General features: G+C 50.7%; 1 protein-coding gene and 1 pseudogene across 6 annotated transcripts in view; one reads left to right on the top strand and one right to left on the bottom strand.

Moving 5' to 3' along the window:
• The window catches only part of ANO2 (anoctamin 2), a 394,966-nt gene that overhangs the window by 60,508 nt on the left and 316,030 nt on the right, over nucleotides 1-18,428 (bottom strand). For all 6 annotated transcript variants that reach the window (XR_016213488.1, XM_070049347.2, XM_089304572.1 and 3 more), the window contains one exon: nucleotides 10,827-11,022. Coding sequence is in view for 5 of the 6 variants with exons in the window: in XM_070049347.2 (XP_069905448.2) it covers nucleotides 10,827-11,022 (196 nt within the window). In the remaining variant the exon portion in view is untranslated. The remainder of the gene's footprint in view (nucleotides 1-10,826; nucleotides 11,023-18,428) is intronic.
• Nucleotides 16,564-17,199, top strand: LOC108177039 (cleavage and polyadenylation specificity factor subunit 5 pseudogene; annotated as a pseudogene).

Genomic DNA, 18,428 nt, shown 5'->3' with positions numbered 1-18,428 from the left:
TAGGGACCCAAGTACTGGAGCCACCACCTGTCCCCTCCAGACAGCTAGAACTGGGAGCTGAGCTGGGGCTCAAGCCCAGGCACTCTGTCGTGGGAGACAGAAGTCCCAAGAGGTTTCTTTACTGCTTAATGTCTGTCCCATAAATGCTTTTCAAGTCCCGTGACCATGAGGACATGAAGGAGAAAGGAAAGTCCAATGGAGAAAGTGTGAGTAGGAAGGCAGGCAGGCAGGGCAGCGCCATCATTCACGTGCCCCTGGAATGCCAGCCCCCTGGCCCCAGAGAACATCCCCAGGCTGACTGGAGGCCACCCGAGGTTTCTCCTGCTTTCAAGCCACGGGAGCAGAGGGCACCAGACCGCATTCCATTTCCTACCTCTCCCTGCCTTTCTTTTGAATGTGGAACCTCTGTTGCATTGTGTCATGAAAAAATTCCAGTGCAAATGACTCCATTGCAAACTGTCTTAGAAAATAATTAGGACGAAAGCCCAAGTTAGTCCCAGGGGGGCCAGCATAGGACTCGGAGTCCCCAGAGCTCTGTCCCTGTCACATGGGAACAGCACGGCCTGCTGGGGGATGCCAGCTGCAGTCTGAATCCTGGAAAAGCAGCTCCCCACCCCACCCCACCAGCAGCGGCCCCTGCAGCCCAGCCGGTGGATGTGTAGCAAGGGCTACAAGACAATGCCCAAATGTACCTTGCAAGGGCTGCTGGCCCTGGTGCTGCCCTGGGCGGGAGCACAAAAGGCCTGGCCCTCTGTACCTCTGGGCATTCAGTCCCAGAGCAAAGCGCCTGTTCCTCTCCCTGCCTGCACCCCAGGGCACGCTGAGCTCTTCCAAACACAGTGTTTTCTGATGGCCCAACCATCTGGTCTTCCATGCATGCGGGGGCGTGGGGGTGTGGGTGTGGGGACTATGTGAGCCTCCAGTGGGAAGCTCCGCCTTGTCTGTGCCATGAAGGAGGGGAGGGGGAATCCCCCCCGGGGAGCAGCCAGTCAGTTGCATAACCTGGCAGCCAGGCATCGCCTAGGGGAGCTGAGAGCACCTGACCCAGGGATTCCAGATGGGGTTCCTGGCCGGCCTTAGCGTCCCAGAGAGCTTCTGAGTGCAGGGACCTCTCCCTTGGAGTCAGGAAGATAACTCTTGCACCCAAAGGGGCATGAGATCCACAGTGCTGGCTCCAAGGTGAAAATACCCCAGGTGCATCTCATTTTAAGGGGAAAAAAAGGACCTTAAAAGGAGGGGGATGGAGAAAGACAGGGAGAGCAGGAGTGAGAACTGGAGTGAGCCTGGGAGAGAGGGTCCTCTCATGGACCGATCATGGATACGTGTCCCGAATTCAGCACCCACTGTGCGCCCGTGCGGCACAGACACATGTCATGGATTCCCCATGACGAGTTTCTCCCCATGGCAAAGGTAAGGCCAGGAGACTGCAGGTGAGTGCTCTGTTGGTAACACACCCGTGAGCCATCTCACAGACGCACACACTGTTGTGGAAATCAGGCTACAGTAGGCAGAAATGGAGTCACTCCATCCCCAGTCCATCCTCAGGCCATCCCGGGGGAAGGCAACCCAAAGGGAAGTCAAGGCCTCAATGTCAAGGTTGAGCTGGGTGATTTTCCTGAGACCAATTTCTGGTCTTCCATGTTCTGCAACACTATGGAAAAGCAGAGGGGGACCCAGGGGTGGGAGTCAGAAGACCTTTCAGTCCAAGAATCTCCAGATATGGGAATTTATCTCTCCAAGCCTCCCCATCCTACTTACTAAAATAGAACCTTGTTGAAACATTTGTTGTAAAGATCAAAAGCCATAAAGCTAAGAAAGCACCTGGGGAGCATAAGGGCTCAAACATTTGTTTTGTAGGAAGACTTCCAACTTGAGATTCAATGGAAAAGTCTCATAGTTACAGTAAAATCCCCAACACCCAACACACCCTCTTAGGAGGTTTGGGGTGTGCCCTTTGGCGTCACTTGGGGTGGTGATATCCACTGGGGACAAGGAAGACCACTTCATTTCTGAACACATCATGATCTGTGTTGTGGGGATTTTAAAATGTTTATTAATCTGAGAGGCAGAGACAGAAATAGACAGGCAGAAACAGAGAGCTGCCATTCACTGGTTTACTCCCCAAATGCCTGGAATGGCCAGAACTGGGCCAGGACCCCAAAACCAGAAGCTTAGAACACAATCTCCATCTCCTATGTGGATGTCAGGGACCCAATTGTTTGAGCTGTCACTGCTGCCTCCCAGGGCCTGCGTTAGCATGAAGGTGGAGTCAGGAGCCAGAGCAGGGCTTCTCAGATCTCCTGTGGGATGTGATGCCTTAATCACCAGGCCAAACGCTGGCCCCACGCTGTGTTTTGAAACTTTATAAACAAGCTGAATGTTCTGAGCATGGGTATCTCGGGAGCAAAGAGAGCTCTGGGTTCTATTTTTCCATATTGATTGGTGACCTGGAGATTTGAGTGGAGGGATGCATGGGTGCTGACAGCAGCAGCCCTGAGCGGAGCCCTCCCCGAAGGAAAGACTCTCCCTTGCCAGGACCTGCAGTACAGAGGGGCTATCTCAGCAGTGGTCCAGCCTCGTCTGCCAGATGGGATGCCTCAGTGTGCAAGGGCAGCGCTGGCAGTAGTGAGCCCAGAGGGAGCGAAGGGCTGCTCACACCCCGGGTGTCTCCCTGTTGAAGTACAGGTGCCAGCCTGACCCCGCCACCTTGCAGGATCCCAACAGGAAGCACAATTCACTCAGCTGGGCCACAGAAGGGACCCTAATGAGAGCACTACTTAGACAAGCACCGGGACAAGGAGTGGAAACAGTGTGCCTGGGGCCCAAGGACCGAGCAGGAGGACTGATGGTGTGTGAGCTGTGCCTGCTGCAGGGAGAAGCAGCGGAGAAATGGCCCCAGTGCCCAAGCCAGGTGGAGAAGGGATCTGGGAAGAAGAGGCGGCAAACAGGAAATGACCACCAGTAGCCCTTTCTCTTCTCTTCTGCAGAATCTAAGTGTCTGGGTTCAAAGGAAAGTCAGAGAGGGAGAGGACTTTTATGGGATTTCTTCTATCCAGAGAGGATGGTCTCCGGGACTCAGTAGGAAATGGAAGCGATGGGTGCATGGCGAAAGTTCAGGCTTGGGGAGGAACTGTCCCCAGTGAAACCATCGTACGGATCGGTGTGACTTCCAACAGTCTCCTGTCACTGGGGTGAACTGCCCCACACACTTGGAGCTGCTGTAACCACGACCATGCCCTTTTCATTAATAGTAACTGCCTCCCGGCATCCCCCTCTCCTTCCCAGACAACATGGACAATCAATTACCCCAGCATCTCTGCGGGGGCCTCAGACAACGGGAACTCTGCTCTACCCACGTCTTCCACGGCCTGCACAGATGGGGCAGCCGGAGGATCTTCCTCCCAGTTGCCCAGGGCCACCCAGCGAGCCAGGAGCTGGTGGCAAAGCAAAAAGGGCGTGCACCCCACAGACCTAAGGCTCCAGCTGGGTTTCAAATCCCCAGCACTAAGTGCTCCCCACAGGAAGGCGTACGGCCCCTCTGTGGCCTGCACCTGGGCCCACGTGAGCCCTTGCTCCTGAGTCTGGCCCTGAGCAAATCCCACTGTAGCCAGCTCACTCCCTGGGCCAGGGCAATGAGTCCAATAAAGTCCACACTTTCACCCCACACCCTAAAAACACACATTGTCCACAGCTGATGGGAAATGAGATCCATCCATGTGTACCCAAAACTCCTTTCACAGAACTGTTGTCACCCAGGCAGCCATGCGTGGCTTTGGCACAGATGAGCCCTCCCCTCTACCTTTCTTCCTTCTTCCTTGCCTTCATCTCCTTTGCTGAGAAGAGGAGGAACATTTTAGATATAAGACTTCCTGATGGCATTCCCATGTTTTTGAAGTTTCCTTCTTGGGCAGGCATTTTGGCTTAGCAGCTAAGACACTGCTTAGGAAGCCTGTGTCGTACATTAGAGGGTCTGAGTGTGGATCTGGCCCCAGCTTCCTGCTAACACAGACCCTGGGAGACAGCAGTGATGGCCCAAGTAGTCGGATCCATGTCACCCACGTGACATTACCGCAGTGGGCATTTAGGGAGTGAAACAGCTGATGTAATCTCTGTCTCTCTCTCCTCTCTCCCTCTAAAATAATTTTTCATTGAAAAATGCAAATAAGCTTTATCTGAAATAAACTCAGTAAAGCATGCAAGGCCCTCAAGTCTGTGAGCCTCTGATCACCCATGCAGATCTGAGACAGGTGACTGGACTCAGACACTGCCTGCTCTGCAGGGAGCATCGGATCCACTTGGCTGTCCCTGACCCCAGAGATGCCCCCGACCCCGTCACTCCCTGGTGGGGATCCCTGCATTTTATGTCTTCTGGAGACACTGCTGTGGTTCCTGTTGCCTTCCCAACAGATCTGAAATTTCTTGAGGCAGGAGCACAGCGATGCGTGACAAGGCAGGAGAGCAGAACAATCTTAGCAAGACGCTGAGGCCAGGCTCACCACTTACCAGCTCTATTCCCTTGGGCCTGATGCTTAACCTCTCTATGCCTCTGTCTTCCCATCTATGAAATGGGAATCTTAAGGTTACCTACTCCACTGAGGCTGGTTTGAGGATTTAATACACTATCTTATACTGGAACAGTGTTTGGTACAGAGTAGGCTGCGTGTATGCATGTGTGTGTGTGTGTGTGTGTGTGTGTATGGATACATGCACAATGCTATTAACTACTTGCCTTGGTCAAGTTTCTAAACCTCTATGGCCTTCTTATAAGTAAAATCAAAGAAAGCACCCATTCCTAACCTTCCTGGGGACACGATGTGGGCCAAAGTGTGTATAATGTCTACTAGAGCCTGGGCCGAGGTAGGCACTCAATAAAACTCAGGTCCTTTCCCCCAGCCCTCCTTCTGCCCGTGCCCCTGCTCCCACGATAGGAGCATCTGGTGCGGCTGACACACAGGAGTGGACGCTCAGTTGACCCTCCCATCAGTAGTGACTGAACCACTTACACGCACAGGAGAGACTGCGATCTGGCTCAACAAGCTGCTGCACTAAGCCCAGCCCTGCGGCTGGAGAGGGAGGGATGAATCGTGCAGCTCCACCTAACACCCAGCACCTGGCACAGACGGTTGACAGGAAGGGGAAGAGGAGGAGCTGGGGAAGATGTCTAGAGAGGTGAACTGATGGCACTGTAATTGTTGAACGCTGTAGCCTGCTGCCAGCCCTGCCTCTTCCAAAACTACAAGAATTTCCCAAACCTACCAAAGGGACAGGGCCCGCTTCCCAGCCATGCCTGACTCACACCCGTGTCAGCTGCAATCAAGAACCTATGGTCTTCAGGGGCTCAGAAGCCCCTCAGTGGCCCAGTGTACTCCTGGGTCCCAGCCCAGAGAGCAGCAGGCAACAAGCTGCTCATCTTGGTTTCCCCTGTTCCCCTGCCTCGAGCCCTAGGCTCTCACCCTGTCTGAGCCCTGTCTGTTTGCCCGTGTGTCTGGGGCTCTGCTGTGCTTGCTCTCGAGGACCCAAATGCATTCTCCATGACCATTGCTGGTAACTCCTCCAGGGCTGAACAGATCCTTGGGCCTAAGGCACACCTCGTCCTCCAGTCACTGGGAGCTTCACCTTCCATGCGCCAAAGCCCCAATGAGCGATGCTTACTGAACCCAGCTGCACGCTGTGTCTCCTGTGACTTGGCTGGCCAGGCTCCCTCTCAGACAAGGCGCCAAAGCTTCTTCTGTTTCCCTAGAAACCCCCCTCCCGCCATTCTGGGCCTCGGCACAGTCCCGCCACGTGATAGCGTGCCTTGCACCAGAGCCATCGCATTATTATGCAGCCAAGGAGACAATGACTGTTTATTTTTCACCACTGCCAAGTTGATCACTCTCAAGGCATTTAACAAATTGTGTCATTTGTCATAAATATTTTGGACACAAACGGAGCTCCATAGGCCTAATGAGGAGACCTACTGGAGGAGGCTCTGAGGAAACTGCTCTTGCACCACCCAGCCTTGCAGGAAGCACTGGGAGATCTTGCAGGGGTTGTTTATACCAGCTGTGTGCACCTGGCATGCAGAGCACATAGCCACAGCCTCCTCAGCTCTCAGGAGATGTGAGGCAGGAGGCCAGATGGGTATTAAACCCCGTGCGAGAAGGACAAAGGAAGCCCCCAAGCCTGGCAGACTTCACATTCCATAAGGTGGCACCAGCCACAATTCATGTCCCCGTGGAGGCCTGGGGGACCGTGTACTTATGATAATGTCGCCACCTCCTGCTTTGTGGGATCACCTCTGGTACCATGTGTCATTAAGGAAGCTTCGTGTCCTCTGATGTCCTTGGTGTAGCCCCTTTACCTTTGCTCCAATGATCTCGGGATTTCCTTGAATCCTTTTGGAGGCTGGCACAGTTGAAATAATAAATACACAAATGCTCACTATAGTCTCTACTGTGGCTTATAGGATGCCTTCCTTGCCCATGGGAATTCCTTGGGAAAATATATTATTGAATGCATCAATGAAGAGAGAGATGCATATCACCAATAATGGCACCAACAAATATATGCTAAGATCTATCATGAGCCAGGCACTGTGTAGGTGCTAAAAACAATGAAACAGGAATGTGGTTATAACTCCAGTTAGGAAGCCTACATCCCCCAGAGTGCCTGGTTCAATGCCCAGCTCTAGTTCCCAACTCCAGCTTCCTGCTAATGCAGACTTTGAGAAGCAGCAGTGATGGCTCAAGTCATTGGGTTCCTGCAACCCACATGGGAAGCCTGGACCAAGTTCCAGCTCTGTATTTGGCCCTGGGCCAGTTCCAGTCATTGCAGGCATTTGGGGAGTCAACCAGTGGATGGGAGATTTTTCTGACTAAATGTCTCTCTTCCCCTCCAATATAAATTAGTGAATTAAATGAAATGAAGGACAGTCACCACTCTCCAGGATCTTGCAGCATGGTTGGAGCAAGCGGCCCAGACCTTCTCTGCTCATGGAATTTTGCACATTCCCATGCACGTTCCAGCCTCTTTGTCTTTAGGCTGGCTCTAAGCAGTGAGCTGTGGACAGAAGGAATGGATGACACAGGCTGAAGGATTCGATAGCTTCCATCTACCTGCAAGGTCTGGTTCTCTCACATGGAGTCCATAGTGGTCTTCTTCAGCCTGGTTCCTGAACACCTGTGTGCTGTCCAGACCCTACCTGGTTCCCCTGAGCGTGTAGTGTGATCAAGAACATGAAGCAGTTTGATGTCATGCAGCCGTGACATGGATTTATTACTCTAGCAGATGAATGTGAAGATGAACTTATTGCCCTAGCAGAGTTGAGACTATGCCAACCCTGGGAACACATAGACAAAGACAAGCAAGAAGATAACACAGTATATGATCAACATCCAATGAGCAGTGGAGCTGATATGCTCCAAGTTCATAACGCCAAGTTCATTTTCACCTGGTAGCCTTTGCTTTTTCGGTTGGCGCCTTCCAGTCATTCAGGACTCAGCTAGAATGTGACCACCTCAGTAAGTCTTTCCCAAGCACCTGATCCAATGTGCCTGGCTCCAAACCCCTCTCTGTATCACATCTTTCTTACACTCCACCAAGAGTTCCTGTTTACCATCTTCCTCTTACTGCAAGGTAGGGACAGTAAGAGCGGGGACCTTGTCTTTTACTGACTGCTGGGCTCTCAGCATTGTGCCTGGCATAAAGCAGAACTCAGCAAACAGATGATGGTGAGCACATAATGAAGGATCTGTAGGATCTGTGCAAGGGGAGCAAAGTGTGTGTGTGTGTGTGTGTGTGTGTGAGAGAGAGAGAGAGAGAGAGAGAGAGAGAGAGAGAGAGAGAGTCAGGGGTGAGTAGGAGGATCACTGAGGGTTGCTATCGCAGCTCCAGCAGCATGAGAACCCACAGGGTGGCCAGGGGTGACCATTAGCTAAGTGGGTCAGCTGGAGTGGAGGAGACCAGTAGGAAGAAGGTGACTGAGAGCCTCAACTGCTAGTCTGCATCTGACCTAAAAGCAAGGGGAAGCTTCCCGAGGCAGCTGCCTGGGGGTGATACCCTCAAACCCACTGCCTGGGAAAGGCTGGTCAGGTTAGGCTTTCCAAGAGACAGGGTCATGGAGAGAGGCTGAAGACAGAGGCTTAGTCACCCGTCTCTGAAGCAGTGTGAGGATCACTGGATGGTAGGAGGAAAATGATGAAGAAAGGATCAATCATCACCTGGTCCAGAAAAGCTCTCTGCTGCCCAGCACCACACAGTTGGGGGTGGGTGGGAGGGAGGAGGAGCCAGGTCTAGAACCTGAAGGTTTGTTCCATTTGACTCTCCAGTGCAATGGTTCTCCCACTATACAACAGCGTCTCTTTGAGCTCTCTGGAAATATACAGTCTGAGACAGATAAGAGCAGGAGCCCAGGGAGATGCCTGCCTGGATTCCTGAGTGCAGAGACCCAACACACCACTCCAATAGAAGCTGCAAGACACATCAAAACAGTACAAGGGTATTGGCATGCCTCAGTAAAATGAGGCCATAATACATCCCGGCTGGCCACAGAGATTTTCTATGAACATGAAATGGGCTAACAGCATATTTTTATGTAAATACTTTATGAATGACTGCCACCACAAAGAACAACATGCACTTATTAGAATTTCACCCCTCTTCTGGTGCACAAACTTTCTTGAGGAGTACTGGGAATTTGTTTAACTAGCCAGAAGAGCTTGAACTTTCTATATGAGGGAGTGTGCTGTTAGAGTAGCTTCACAAGGTAGAGATTGGTTTCTGATCACTGCTGTTGATCACATGCCCAGCCTTGCCCACAAGAAATGCTTGCTGACGACTTATTAATGAGTTCTCGATTATTGATCACTCTCTCTTTCATCATGACCGCTCCCTGGAACTGTGAGTGACACACAAATGGACAGCAGGAAGGAACTGCTACTTCCTCATCAACTTCCTGTTCCTTTCTTCCCCACTTCCTGTCCACACCTCCTTTATATTAGATCTTCCTCCCTCTCCCTAGTCCCCTGCACCTGCACCCCTGTCTGAGTAACTGCAAGCACATAGCTCCAAGCCATGTCATATTCCTCAAATAATCCTCAGTGGGGTAGGGCCAGGATGGAGGTGAGGAGATAAGACATCTCTTTCCACCCCACAGTTTCTCCACATGCATATGATAGGTTGCAATGCTCTGGTTTGTCTCCCCTGTCTCATTTCTGCCCTTCAATGACAGAAGGGAGAGTAGCGTGTCTTTTTTTTTTTTTTCCATCTAGAAGGAGACACAAATTTTTCTTATTGTCTCTGAGAATAAGCACAGAGTTCCCAGCCTGGCATTCAAGCTCTTCCACCAAAAACAAACAAAAAACAGGTGTCAGTCAACTCCCTGGGCCCAGCCCCCAATCCCACTGTGCCTTGGCCATGCCATGGATCCTAGAGAAGCCACTGCTCTGGGCTCCCCTGTCTCCTGGACAAGAATCATTTTTTTCTTTCTCTCATATGCTGAGTTCCCCTTTGGCATTTGGATCTACCAAAACTCTCTCCTTTGACCCAAGTAGCTCACTTCTCTGTGTGCCTTTCCTGACCCCCAAGAGATCTGGTCTGTCCCTTCCAGGCCATATTTCTCCTTTTGATCAGTCTGCCAGTAATCTTCTTCTCCTTCTGCCCATCCCCCTCCTCCCTGCCCACCTGTCTGGGTCACCACCACTTGTTTCTGAGCTCTTCCAGCCTTGGCCTTGGCCTCTGAGCCTCCCCTGAGCCTGCAGGAGACTTGGACGCACCTCCTAAGTGTACCATAGGATCCTGTGCAGTGCATCTCTAAGCACATTGAACTGAAAATCTCTCTTCTTTTTCTCCAAAAACTCAGAACACAGATAGTGCAAGTGCAGCCACACCTGAAGAAAGCAGAACAGCCCCCCTACAGAGGAAACTTTTGCCAGAAGCCAAATAGGCACAGCCTATGTGATGTAAGAGGAATGCCAACCTGGGGAAAGGAGCCAACAAAGAAACTGTCTGGAATTCTCCGCTCCTCATGGGCAGTCTCTTAATCAGGCAGCTATCTTCTCGAGTGTCTGTCTCCTATCTAGTCAGTGAATGAAAGACAATGTCTCAATAAGTCAACTTCCCTACAAGGTCAGGACAAGGCTGGGATTCCGGGTCCCCAGAGTCCAAGAAGGAAATTCCCCCAAATTCAAATGGGGAAAGGGTGCGGCCCAGCCACCCAGAATAAATGCAGTGAGGACAGGGCTCACTCTCACCCCGCCCCCATCGGATAGGCACAGACCCCACCAAGTGCAGCTCAGGCAACAGCAGGCAGTGGCTCGAATGACACGGCTGCATGTGGCGGCCACTGCATTTTTCTCACTGGCTTGAAGCTTGGGAAGTCTGATATGCCTCTTTGAGGTCTGCTCAGTCCTGGCGAATGTGTGGATTTTCTGGGATAGATAAGTATCAAGGGCTTTTGTTGACTTTGTACATGCTGCTGGGAAAATGGGGAGAGCTAAAGCTCTCCATGTTTTCACAGGAAGAGCCGAATGTGCTTTGCTTCTCGGTTAGGCTACAAAGAATAGGTTCCGTGAATTGATCTTAGGGGATAGTGAATTTCCAGTCATGTGAGGCGATCAACCGGGACCAAAGGACGATTGATTGGTCAAGGACTGTACAGGAAGAGAAATCCTTTGGGCAGGACACACAAGCACACAAACATACCTCCTCATTCTTCCACCGCATGCTACCCAGAATGCTGACCCAGTCACTTAGATTTTGAGTCACTGCCACCAAATACCTTGCACATGCTGAACTGACTATGTTTGAAGAGGCCCAGACAAACACAAGCTATGGGGACGCTGTACCGATTTTGGTGAGCCACTTGGCCACGGCGCCGTAGATCTCGTCAAGGATGAGGATGACCACGAGGTTGATGATGACCGCTGTCGCCGTCACCGTCACTCGCACGTTGGAGCGGGTGGCCTTGTTGAGAGACAGGGCAGCTGCGGTTGTGATCCGATACACAATCACCCCAAAAACAATGGAGAATGTCAGGGCGATCTGTTCAGGGAAAACAAGGAGAGGCATACGTCGGCACACAATTATTGAGCACTTTGTTCAACAACAGTACTGTTTGCTCCTGCTGCTAGTAGATATAATCTGGAATCCTTTAGTGCACACCAAGGGAAGTGCAAACCCTCCAAACTCTGACGCAGAATTCCTAGTGCAGGAATATGTTCCAGGAGCTGGTGTCTTCATCAGATTTCCAAAGGTTTCCAACATATTCACAAATAAGGGTGAAAATACCAGACTCTCATGAATACACATCTTACGGGATGTGATTTCTTTCATTAGGAAGCTTTGCAGGGAAGTAAGATGAACTCCTTATTTCTGAATAACACCACACCGAATAATACTAATGGTGTCTGAAGGGCCAAGTGAAGAGTGCAGGTGCTAGGCCAGAGCCATGGCTCACTAGGCTAATCCTCTGCCTACGGCACTGGCACCCTGGGTTCTAGTCCCAGTCCCCAGGCACCGGATTCTGTCCCAGTTGCTCCTCTTCCAGTCCAGCTCTCTGCTGTGGCCTGGGAAGGCAGTGGAGGATGGCCCAGCTCCTTGGGCCCTGCGCCCACATGGGAGACCAGGAGGAAGCACCTGGCTCCTGGCTTCGGATCGACGCAACCCGTAGTGGCCATTTGGGGGGTGAACCAACAGGAGGAAGACCTTTCTGTCTGTCTGTCTGTCTCTCTCTCTGTCTAACTCTGCCTGTCAAAAAAAAATGTAGTTGCTGAAGGGGCCTCCAAGCAAGGGGAGCAAGCTGATCTGGCTGCTCAGGGGAGAGTTTGGGTTTGAAACTGGTCCCTCCACCCATGAGAGGAAGCAGGGAGCCACTGCAGGTATGTGAGCTGAGAAAGCATGAGTTTCGGCCTGATGGGTGGGGAAGGTAAGGCTGTTCAAAGGAGAAGCAGGAGAGGTAAATGAGGAGCGATCTTTTTCAGACTCTCAGGGTTAACCAGTTACCACCCTGAGACTTCGCTCCCAGGCAACTTGAAATAAAGGACTCAGACTTTTCCTTTGCTCAGACAGCTCTTGATGCTGTTTTCCTTGTCTTTAAGGGTCTCCCATTTCTTCTTGCTGGAATCTGGGGATAACCAGGGGTCTCCTAGACCTAGATGGAGCCAACAGCCCTGCCCTTTGCCTACACCTACTGTGTTCCCTCTAGCAATCAAGGAAGGACCATCTCCAGGAAGCACAAGGTTTCCTTATGCAGCAAGTGCCCCAAGGGGTCCTCTCAGAGCGGACAGAGGGAAGAGACCTGCTACATAGGATTGCCCTGCCCAGAGAAAATTCTACTTTGCTTCAGTCCAGGGAGCTCTTTCTTAAAGCTTTCCATAGGCCACGTTTCCTCCAGGGCAGAAGGGACAAGGGACAGAGGTGATAGCCATGAAAGGCTAAGTGGAAAAACTTGGGGAGAGGAAAGGACAGGTGGGTGTCGCCCCTGGGCTGGACCACACATTCCAGAGAGGAGAGGAGGGCAGGACAGGAGTTGGGGAGAGAACAGGGCTCTGGCTGTGTGAGTGACAGGCTAGCAGGCTGAGAATGGGTCACAGGTGGGTCAAGATGTGGATGTCCTTGGACCACTGCAGGGTGCTGGACTGCTGGGGCAGACTCAGCTGCTTCCCACAGCATGCTTTATAAATGTTCGCATTTGCCCTGGGAGCCGCAGTGTGAAAAAGCAGCCCTGGGTTAGGAAGGCAGGGGGGTCCTGGGGTGCAGGGTGTGTGTGTGTGTGTGTGTGTGTATGTGTGTGCAGGAGAGATTAGATGGGAAAAACACACATGGCGGGAGGCCCCTCTGCTGAGGCCGGTGTAGCTAAACCATCAGCCTCCTGGACTAAGCAGGGATGACTCCCATAGAAGTGGGAAAACCTGGATGTGACATCACCCCTCTGCAACAACGGAGACTTTGTCACTTTCCACTCCCCTGGGATTGTCACCACCAGATAGTAGGGGCCTGGAAAACACGCTGTGAGAGTCTTTCTCCCCAGAATCACTTTTGCAGTAAGGACTAGTGATGGGGCATGGAGGAGGAGAGAGAGAGACCGGGGGAGGGAGGGTGAGAGAGAGTGTGTGTTTGGCCTGGGGTTGAGAAGAAAACAATGATTAAAAACATCCTCTGCTTTAGGATCTTGGGTGAGGGGCGTGGAGGAAAGACTGGGGAGGAGATGTGCTCCATGGTGCCGTAGGAGGCTCTGGGCTGCTACCCTGTAAAAGAACACCCTTCCTTGCTACTCAAAGTGTGCTCCCTGGACGCACCGCACCCATGGGGAGCACGATTCAAAGGCAAAAATCTCAATCACAGCTCCAGACTTGGAGTGTGCATTTTAACCAGATTCCTCCCGCAGGGTCAGAGCACTGCTCCAGTCACTCAGAGCAGACTCCCTCCCTCCCTCCCTCCCTCCCTCCTGGCCCCACCTTCATCCCTCCAACACAACCCTCCCCAGTCCTCTGATGGCTCATGGCCATCTTACCTTCTCTGGCCTTGACTTTCTATCCCCGTGCACAGCTCAGGTTCTGAACCTGTCCCCCTGTGGTGCCCACCCCACCTCACCACTCACAGTTTTCAAGCTACAGAGGCTCAAGAGCATTCCCAGCCCCATGACCATCTTGAAGGTGGTGAAACAAGTGTGGAAAAGCGAAGTCGGTTGCTCAAGGCCACAGCCATGTACTACCACCCAGGTCTCCTGAATCCTGGGAGCAATTAAAGAACCTTAGGCGTTAGGGGTCATCCACATACAGCCTTGGACCTTATATACAGATCCTTATATTCCAGTGATTTGACTTCGGGATTTTCCACTTTACGACATTACAAAAACAGTGTGCAATCAGTAGACACCGTACTTTGAATTTTGAGCTCACAAAGGGAGACACCTGGTGTTCGGCTGTGCACTGTGTTGTGTTGTGTTTTTTGGATACAAGTTTTCAATACATTCCACAATATAATCAATGTTATGTTATAAAACGGGCTTTGTGTTATTCAGTGTGTATCTGCCCTAGCAGTAATCATTCTGGCAATCATGCAAGATATGCCTTTTGTACATGGGAATTAATGACAATCCTGAATTCAAACACTGCTTTACGATTCTAAAATCTACAGCCCCATCCTGGGAGTACAACTCAGGCCTGCTAGCACTAAACCCAGGGCTATTTCCAACACTTGAGGCCTCATTAGTGGTTTTGTTTATTAACTGAACAAATATTTTCTGACCACTTTCTGCACTGGGTTACTCCATGTTTGTGATCCATCTCCCACAAGGAGATGAGGCCAAAAGGAGACTGGGCCTTGAGCCATATTTGATGGCTTATGCCATTTAGTGGTGGTGCCTCATGGGTACAGCCGGTGTAATGAAGGGCTGCTGATCCTTGGCTCTGGAGGACACGGCTGCCCTACACGGGATTACTTTATCATGGTCCCAGTGGCTTTTGGTATTTTAATCCTGTAACTTTACTTCTGAGACAAACAATTTGCAATGGAAGCCGGGCCACAAGGAGTTCTATTTGACACCGAGAAACAGGAAGGCATGCTGGCCTGTTCCCCATCCTCCCAGATCTGAATTCTGAAGCGAAGTTGAGAAACCCCTTGTGTGTGTGCACGCACACACACACACACAAGTCCCAGCTGGACAGAGACACAGGGCTCTGTTCATGAGCTTCCATATGCTCTGAGCAAACAGCAGGGGGATCACCAGAGAAAACTCCAAGGAGAAAGCTTGTGTCCATTCCTATGGGAAAAGCTTGGAAGAAAGAAGAAGGAGAAGGAGGAATGTTTCAGAAAAGGGAGGAGGTGCAAGTAGAAATGCACAAAGCAGAAGCAACATTGGGTGAGGTGTCCAGGGAGACAGTATCCAGTCCAGGGCACAGCACACAACAGTAGTAGCTCAACTAAAAAAGTACACACTACCAACTTCATCTTGACTTAATAAGCTGCTTCTGCACCTATTCAATTAATGGGCCCATTCATCCCTTAAATCATTCATTCATAAATCATATGTTAAACACCCTTCATGTGCTAGTCACAATTAGAGGCAGCAAGGAGGCAACAGTGAAAGAAACAGAAATCACTGCCCTTGTGGTGTCGGTCTCCCAGTGGGGAAAGATAGACAATAAACCAGCAAATAGGAAAAACACTAGATACAGAACCTGTGGCATGAAAAAAAACACTGCAGAGCCGAATAAGGTAAAACAAGGGCATGGAGGGAGGAGGGTGGGTGGTGACAGGGAAGAGTCAGCCATGTAGTGATGTTGGCTTCTCATATGGAAGCCATGAGAAAGTTCTGAGCAGAGGAATGACAAGAGTTGACTTAGGTTTCTTTGAAAAAAAAAAAAAAGTGTCCTTATGGTCTGAATGGGGCAGTGGGAAGGCAGGGGGATCAGTGAAGAGGTTGCTGCATGTCCAAGCAACCAGGAGGGCTTCTGACAGTGGCTTCCCCATCCACAAGTCTAGGTAAGTGGTGGTGTTGGGTGTGGGATGGAAGCTCAGCTCCCTAATGTTAGAGGAAGGACATTGTCTCTGAACATCTCCTCCTTTATAAAAAATAAATAAATAAAGGGGAGGGGTCAATTCAAAAAGGAAAGAAATCAGGCATGGGCATTGGGCATTGGGCACAACCATTTAGACAGTTTGGGATGCCTGCATCCCATATTGGAGTGCCTGGGCTCAAGTCCTGGTTCCACTCTTCACTCCAGCTTCCTGCTAATGCACACCCTGGGAGGCAGCAGGTGGTGGCTCAAATAACTGGGTCCCTGCCACTCACCTGGGAAAGCTGGGTCGAGTTCCTGGCTCCCTGTTTTGGCTTCTATGATGGGCATTCAGGGAGTGAATCAGCTGGTAAGAGTTCTCTCTCTCTCTCTCTCTCTCTCTCTCTCTCTCTCTCTCTCTCTTTCTCCCCCCCCCCAAAATAAGCAAGTAAATAAATTTTAAAAAATCATAAAGGAAAGAAACTTCAGCTCAACACATGTACTTGGGTAAGAAAGAGAAAACCCATTATCCCATGCCAGCTTCCAACATGATGGTGAAGGTGAACTAGCTCTGGGGTATTTCTTTGCTCTCATTACCCATGAAAAGCATCCTTACCTGCTCTGGCAGACTGGCATCCCCCAAACCCTTCTACTCTCTGAGGCCTGGCATCTTCTGCCCAGGCTTAGCCACAGCAGGTAGAGGAGGGAATGAGAGGAGCAATACCAGGTTTTATAACAAAGGGGGCTTGGGCCCACCCTAATTTCATGACAAAAATTATTCTTTCCTAATCACCCAGAACTCTTTCTCTCAGGCTCCTCCCTTTGCAACAGCATGGGTAGGGAATGTCCAGCCCGCAGATTGATTAAGGCCATGAAATCATTTGTTCTGTTCCTGCCAAGGCATCTGCAGGCAGGACTAGAAATTCAATAAATGTCTAGCAAGCTAATTTAAGCTGATAATGTTGTATGGCCCATGAATGATGTCACAAATGTCCAAACAATAATGGCGTGCGGTGGCTACTGAGTGAGTCACAAATCTGCCCTTGCTCGTTTTTGCTTACCACCAGTACCAGAGCTCGCCAGCATGTCTGTGGCACTGCCCAGTGGCTTGCAGACTGGCTGGCCTCAAGGGGTCAACCAGTTCCACAGCAAGTACGTGCAGCAGACCAAGCCGCTCATCCTGGAGTGCAGCATCAGGCTTTATTCTCTTACCAGTTAGACTCTTGGTACAAAGGAACCTCTCTACGTTGCAGCCAGAGCTCAGCGCACACAAGGGAAGAATCTGATGCAAGTGGGATGAGGAACACTGGAGAAGGCAGTGCACAGGGCACCGGCTACCCTGTGGGTCTCTGCTACAACCGGGAACGACTTTCGCCAGATTACCCGGTGGTGAACTTAACCCAGGAGAAAATTAAGTTGAAAGACCCCAACACTTAATGACAGAGCTACTAGGGCATCAAGATGGAGTCCTGGAAGACTGGGTCATGGATGATGACATTGGTACCAGGTGGAGACCGAAGTTGGAACCTCCTCAGTATCTGTGTACTCTTGCACACATTGCAAAGCCTAAGGAACATAAGAAGCTGTTTCTGGAAGCCTTGTTTGCAGGCCCTTAGACTCACAGGCTGGTGCTGAATCACTGTAGCAATGTCCAGGACATGGACCCGTCAGTTCTAGTCTCCCTCAGCTGTTGAGCCGGTTTGGTTTTATATACAACTGAATTATGCACAGAGGAAAAGTCAGAGAAGCTGTCTGTGAGCACAGCTACACAAAGAGTAGAAAAATATATGTGGCAGAAGAGGCTTTGGTTTTATCTATTTCTGCTCCCCTAAGTTGCCATTTTTGTTGACAGGCAGAGTTAGACAGTGAGAGAGAGAGACAGAGAGAAAGGTCTTCCTTTATCCGTTGGTTCACCCCCAAAGTGGCCACTATGGCCAGCGCGTTGCGGCCAGTGCGCTGTGCTGATCCGAAGCCAGGAGCCAGGTGTCTCCTCCTGGTCTCCGATGCAGGTGCAGGGCCCAAGGACCTGGGCCATCCTCCACTGCACTCCCGGGCCACAGCAGAGAGCTGACTGGAAGAGGAACAACAGGGACAGAATCCGGTGCCCCAACAGGGACTAGAACCCGGGGTGCCAGCGCTGCAGGCAGAGGATTAGCCTAGTGAGCCATGCCGCCGGCCTCCCCAAGTTCCCATTTAACCTTCTGTTGTTTGAATAGTAAAGTTAATATGAAAAACTAGGATTTCTCATTACACTTTTTAAAATATTAAAAAAAAATTTTTTTTAAATATCCAAATGGGCCTGGGCAGAAGACAGGTTTCCCAGCCCCGTGAGTCTAGGGTGACACCAAAACCTTTTTCTGTAGAAGACTGGGCTTTGTAAAAAACAGTTTTTTAAAAAAAAGACAAAAAGATAGTGTCAAATAAGAAATCATAAAAATCTAAGAGGAAGGAGACCAGGTGGCTTGTTCTGCTGTCTAGAATGCTTCTGAGGGTTAAAAAATGCTCTTGATCATTACCCCAGGCCAATGAGGTTAACCAAGGACCAGCCTGGGACACCTGGCTAGAAAGGAGCTCAGCCCACGCACACCACTCTACCCACAGCCCAGATCTCAGCACCTACTGGTTGCATCTGGGGAGCCCAGACAAAGAAAGATCATCTGATATAGAATCTTGCTTTTTTTTTTTAATCAAGATTTAGAGTTGGATAGAGTTTGCAAAGGGGAGATTAAGAAAAAGAGGGAAAATCATACATTATTTCTTTTAAATTTGTATCTATTTGAGAGAAAGTAAGGGAGGAAGGAAGATGAGGGGGGTGGGGGGAGAGGGAGAGAGAATAATAGCCAAGGGCAAGGCTGGGCTTGGGCAAATCTGGGAACTCAACCCAGGTCTCCCACATGGAGATCAATCACTGCTGCCTTCCAGAGTCTACATTAGCAAGAGTCAGAGCTG

This window comes from Oryctolagus cuniculus, chromosome 9 (genome assembly GCF_051225735.1).
Source record: "Oryctolagus cuniculus isolate XC-2025 breed Fujian yellow rabbit chromosome 9, ASM5122573v1, whole genome shotgun sequence".
NCBI lineage: Eukaryota > Metazoa > Chordata > Mammalia > Lagomorpha > Leporidae > Oryctolagus > Oryctolagus cuniculus.
This window is presented reverse-complemented; position numbering and strand designations above follow the sequence as displayed.